The 6,104-nt window shown below is 38.0% G+C and overlaps 1 protein-coding gene across 1 annotated transcript in view; it reads right to left on the bottom strand.

The window, feature by feature from the left end:
- Window positions 1-2,203, bottom strand: part of LOC106873391 (RRP12-like protein) — a 38,406-nt gene extending 36,203 nt beyond the window's left edge. Inside the window, exons 1-2 of the mRNA XM_089362261.1 lie at window positions 1,925-2,203; window positions 303-502 (exon numbers count right to left, since the gene is read on the bottom strand). Of these exons, the coding sequence (XP_089218387.1) occupies window positions 303-502; window positions 1,925-2,072 (348 nt within the window). The 5' untranslated portion in view covers window positions 2,073-2,203. The remainder of the gene's footprint in view (window positions 1-302; window positions 503-1,924) is intronic.
- Window positions 2,204-6,104: the final 3,901 nt, after the last annotated feature.

Consider the following 6,104-nt stretch of genomic DNA (forward strand, 5'->3'; position numbering starts at 1 on the left):
TATTCATCACCACTGTCCAGGATTAATATAGAATTATCAGAATCACTTTCTTCCTCTTCTTCGTCATCCTCCTCCTCCTCCTCGTCATCCTCATCTTCATCCCCACTGCTGTCATCATCATCATCATCGTCCTCATTGTCACCATTATCAGCCGAGCCATTGTTGCCAGCGTCACCACCAAAGGTGTCACCCTCACCAATCATATCACCAAATCCACCGATTGTCCAGCCATCATCATCTACATTGCCGCCAAAATGTGGTCCAATGTTGACATAGATAGTAGAAAACACACTGCATCTTACCTCTTTGCTGACAGCGTCACCGTTTGCCCTCAACCTGTGCACATTTCCAAACGTTGTATTTGTACATTCAGTGAAGTTTGTGACAAATGTCCTATAAGTGGATTTTCCAATGCTGGCACTATCATTATCAGTAACATCCATTCTGCTGCTGTTGGCAGCATTCAGTTTGGCAACGGCAGCCTCCGTTAATCCACTGTTACCTGCAGATATAATTAGATCTTAATTAGTTTTCTGACAACGATATTGATTTCAAATTTTGGCACAAGGTCAGCAATTTTTGGGGAGGGGCAAGTCGATTAAATTGGTCCCCACCCAGTGCTCAAGTGGCACTTATTTTATTGACCCTGAAAAGATGAAAAGCAAAGCTGACCTTGGTGGAATTTGAACTCAGAACGTGAAGATGAACAAAATGCCATAAAGCATTATGCCTCGTGTGTGCTAACAATTCTGTCCTTATTTCTGACCGGGTCAAACGCTTTAGTTTGATCGTATAATATATATATAGTTACTGCATTACGGTATCATTCAGTCACTCTCCCAATATCAGAACACCCTAAAAAAAATGATATTATTCCAACCCACTTCACCAAGTAATTGTTAATCCACACCATTAACAGAGATAAACACGTTTTCTATAAATGGTTGTCGAGATTAGTGAGACTTAACCCATTACCTACCAGTGATCTCACATGAGATCACTCAAAAATTACAAATTTCGTAATTATCTGTCAATATTTACACATATCTAACGTTTTTTGCTATATCTACTAGGTATATTTCTCTGATATTCAAATGAGGTTTGCTAATTTTTCACCCAATATCTCGCTTATTTCTATTTAAAATGTTATTTTGATCATTCCAGCGTGTTTCTAAGGCTGCTTTATGCTTGAAATCAAAGTTTCATAAAAAAAATTCCAGTTAATAGAATTATGGGAGATAATGGGTTAAACAGTCTATTTGCATTTTGAGTGACGGAATAAAGATTACATATGCAGTATATTTTCATCGATCCAAATTGTTATTTTTTTGTTTTTTTGCAGACATTTTCATAATTTAAAGCATTAATCCGTTCTGTATAAACACGGGGAAGAAAAACTCTATTAATTATACAAGACTAATTTTTAGAACATTAAATACGATGCACAGAAATGAAATATTTCTTCATACATAAAGGTAATAGGTAGTTTGTAAGAATATTGACCTTTATCTATTATATGCTTAATACATGTAAATAACAAAAACATAAAACAAACAAACAGTATTATTTAATAGTAAAACAGTGGAGTCTGATAAAACTCGATGTTTTGCGTCGTGAAAAATCCAATTTACAGCAGAGTTAATTATCCCACAATTTCACTCATTAGAAATGTTTAATACTTGTGGAAATAAGCTTTAAAATATGATATATTTATAGTATTGAATTCAAACTTACGTACAAGTTCTGAATATTTTGTTTGAGTTAATTAACAGTCAATTAACTCAACCTTGGTATTCGACTGGTATTTAATTAATTGACTATATAGCAGTTAGTCAACTTCAGCATACACAGGGACCTAACTAAATATCACAAGGTATATAGCAACGAACATTATATATCGTATTTTATGTGACATTATATTTACCTTTTGTATAGCCTTGTCCAACCCTGTCGCGATGTTCTTTGAAAGTTGGGTTACTTGTACAACTTTGCCCACGTTTCCATCGAGCAGCATTTCGCTTCGATGCGATTCCGTGGGTTCTTTTGCTCTTCTTCTTCTTTAAAGGACGCATCTTGTATTCTAACTATTACTATTTTAATAAAATAAAGGCTAAATACATTGATACATATCAGGTATGTATGTATAAAGGATTGTACATTCAGTTGGTAGCACGTGTCTGGAGGATATATATTAAGACAGGATGTAGACGTGGTTTTACGACAGCGGACTTTCAGCACGAGGTTTTGAGATTAATGGCACCTCAGCCGAACAGGTTTTTGTGATCGTCGTTGTTTATTTAATTCCTCATTAAATGTAATACGTCAGACCCATAATTACAGGGATTACAACTATGAACATCCACCTTTTTTTAGTGGCATAGTGTATCTGCGACAACATTATCTGATTTTTAATTTTTTTAATTTTCTTTTAAATAACAGGACTTGATGGCCTTTATTTGATATTTAGCAGTTATTTCTAACAGGAATTACCAAAAACACTTGGTTAAGTTTCTATAGGTAATAAAATATGATAAACAATGGAGCTGGAATAATTCATTATAGTTCTATCTGTTGTGATTATAAAATTTGATATATGTTATATTCTAAGCTTGACTAATTTAGAATCGAAACCCTTTACCAAACAGCCGGAGAACGTCCCTTGTCCTATGATATAAATTTCCTAAATTAAAACCTTCCATCAAAATTCTATGCTAATTTATATTCCAAACTCCAGCTAAATAATGAGTCTTTTTCTTTTTTTAAATCCTAAATCCGTCATTTGTCATTCAAAATTAATTGAAATATCTGCAGCGCATTTGAACAGGAATAAAGTAACAAAGGGGAAGTTACAAATGAAAATCCAATGTATAAGGGGCAATAACTCAGTGTTTTGACTACGAGCTAATATATTAGAACTTTGATTTTGATTATAAGATACAAAATCAAGATATGATAAATGAGCAAGAATAAATATATATTGTTATATTTCAGGACGGTCATTTTTTTTACCAAATAAACACACGCACTATATATTTGTTCTTCACTTCAGATTTTTAAAATTTTTTCTTGTTTTATGTCTTTTGTTTGGAAATCTATTGTCACACATCTCATGACCTTTTCTGCAGCTCTCCATCCCATGTGTCTCCTCCTGTTCTGTTTAGGCAATTCTGTTTAGAATATAAACTAAACAGAACAGGAGGAGATACGTGGGATGGAGAGGCGCTGAAGCGATCACAGATAATGAACATAAAATAAGACCAATAATGAATCTGAAGTGAAGAACAAATATATGTAGTCGTGCGTTTATTTAATCTTTTACTTGTTTCAGTCATTTGACTGCGGCCATGCTGGAGCACCGACTTTGGTCGAGCAAATCGACCAGGACTTATTCTTTGTACTTATTCTCTCGGTCTGTTTTGCCGAACCGCTAAGTTACGGAGACGTAAATACACCAGCATCGGTTGTCAAGCGATGTTGGGGGAGAAACAGGAAAGACTTTTGGCCCGTCCCCACTATTTTCTCCCAAATTTGTTTATTAAAATTTTTTTTTTCCCAAAACCCCCATTTTCAGATACGGAGGTTCCGGAAAATTGCCAAAAATCGGCATTGTTAAATTTCCCCCCCTTTCTCCACTCGAATTCTTCAATTTTGACTTTTTTTTCCCCAACACTAACTCTAACACTAACCCTAACCCTAAAACCCTAACCCTAACCCTAACATTCAACAAAAAATGCCCCTAAACAATGCCCCCAGCGTGACCGCAATCTAATAACTGAAATAAGTAAATAAGGGTTATTAATTTATGCTTAGAATTTAAGGGGAGGAAACTCTAGCATTAGAAGAGGATTCGCTGACGAGATCGTCCTCGAGTTTCTTAGAACGTATTTTCCTTATAAATCACATTGTAGGAAATTGGTTATACACCATTAGGGGTATACCCGCTTTCCTATATTAAATTCTGAAGAAAACAACGTAACGCAGAACTCCGAACTATCAACACAACAATATTTATTTATGGAGGAAAATAGGCAGCTTTAATCTTGGTTGCTGAGACGCCTTCTGTGAGAGAGCATGGTTGCTGAGACGCCGGTATGTTGATGTGAGCTGTCCCCAGAGTTGGAATGATGGAGAGACAGCTTGACCCGTCCATGCTCGTGGCCGGCCGACCGAGAAAGAGAAAGAATCAGGGCGCCAAACTTGGATATTGATGACTACGCATGCGCACGAGACAAGGCGTTACTACAACATCAACTACTTTATCGTATCACTACTGCTTAAGTCTCTCTGAGAGATTTAGAAATGTAACATTTCTAATTTTCGTAAATCAGTGAATTCTTCAGCCAGCAAGTCATGCTACTCCAGGCTGATGACAAGCAAAAACTCAGAAACATGTCTGTGGATGCAGGCTTGGCTAAGTGGAGGTGCTTGTCTCCCCCTCGTAAACATAAGGACGCAGGAAATGTGTCAAGGCCGACAGGAAGCGGTGCAGCTTCCCAGGGCTAAATAACAGTTGTATGATTCCTTTATTGGGAATATTGTTCGCTGCCGAAGCATCACTCTCGTGGGAAGCATCACTCTCAGAGTTCTATAAAGCTGGTTAAGTCACTGCTGAGGACACTCTTTGTTCTCTCATGCTGTTCTTCCCTCTGCTGGCTATTTGAGTAAAGTGTCACCCTCAGATTTCTTTGAAGCCAGTCAAATGACTGCTTAGGGTCCTTTTCTTTCCCTCACGCTGTTTTCCTTTCTGCTGGCTATTTGAGTGAAGAATCACTCACAGATTTCTTTGAAGATGGTCAAGGCGACTTCATAGAACCCTCTGCTTTCCCTTATTCTGTTTTCCCTTTTGTAGAATCCATACAGATCGCAGTTTAATGAGCCTACTCTGCCATGACTTGGCATGATAGTATATTTGTTTCTTTATTGCCTACAGGGGGCTAAAGATAGAGGGGACTAACAAGGACAGACAAAGGGATTAAGTCGATTACATCGACCCCAATGCGTAACTGGTACTTATTTACTCGACCCCGAAAAGATGAAAGGCAAAGTCGACCTCGGCTGAATTTGAACTCAGAACGTAAAGACAGACGAAATACCGCTAGACATTACGCCCGGCGTGCTAACGATTCTGCCAGTTGAGTGAAGTGTCACACTTAAAATTCTTTGAAAAAAGCATGAGCGTCACACCCAAAATTCATAAGACGACCAAAGAAAAAGAAAAAAAAAAAGCAAAGTAAAAGAAAAAAAATTCACTAAACAAAAAACTGTTTGTTTCCACCCAGGAGAGTAAACACTGGCGTGCACTCGAATGTGCCAGGACATGTTATATCAGGGTGAAACAGTCCAATAAAGTAAACACATGAATATCTGAGATGACTAGTTTGTGTTCAGTGTCATTGTAAATCATTAACGTCACTGAATTGATTCTTTGATCAAACATCCTTGTTTATCAGATTCAGTAAGGTAGTAATTTATTTACTACTAGCAAAGATACCCGGCGTTGCTCGGGATTAAAATGGCAGTTTTTTTATTGTCTATACATATATATATGTTGGCACTCCGTCGCTTACGACGTCGAGGGTTCCAGTTGATCCGATCAACGGAACAGCCTACTCGTGAAATTAACGTGCAAGTGGCTGAACACTCCACAGACACGTGTACCCTTAACGTAGTTCTCGGGGATATTCAGCGTGACACAGTGTGACAAGGCTGACCCTTTGAATTACAGGTACAACAGAAACAGGAAGTAAGAGTGAGAGAAAGTTGTGCTAAAAGAGTACAGCAGGTTTTACCACCATCCCCTGCCGGAGCCTCGTGGAGCATTAGGTGTTTACGCTCAATAAACACTCACAGCACCCAGTCTGGGAATCGAAACCGCGATCCTATGACCGCGAGTCCACTGCCCTAACCACTGGGCCATTGCGCCTCCACCTGGAGCTAATGCATTACTGTGCCAACACCTGCAAAATTTAGCATCCAATTCAGTCTCCTGTTTCCTAACACTCGTGAATACGGTCCCAAGATACTTAAACTTTTCCACTTGCTTCAGTGATGTTCTCTTAACATGCAGAGTGCACTTGGAAGACTTTCTTGAGAAGACAAATGTC

Source organism: Octopus bimaculoides, chromosome 14 (genome assembly GCF_046866305.1).
Source record: "Octopus bimaculoides isolate indiv1 chromosome 14, ASM4686630v1, whole genome shotgun sequence".
Lineage (NCBI taxonomy): Eukaryota > Metazoa > Mollusca > Cephalopoda > Octopoda > Octopodidae > Octopus > Octopus bimaculoides.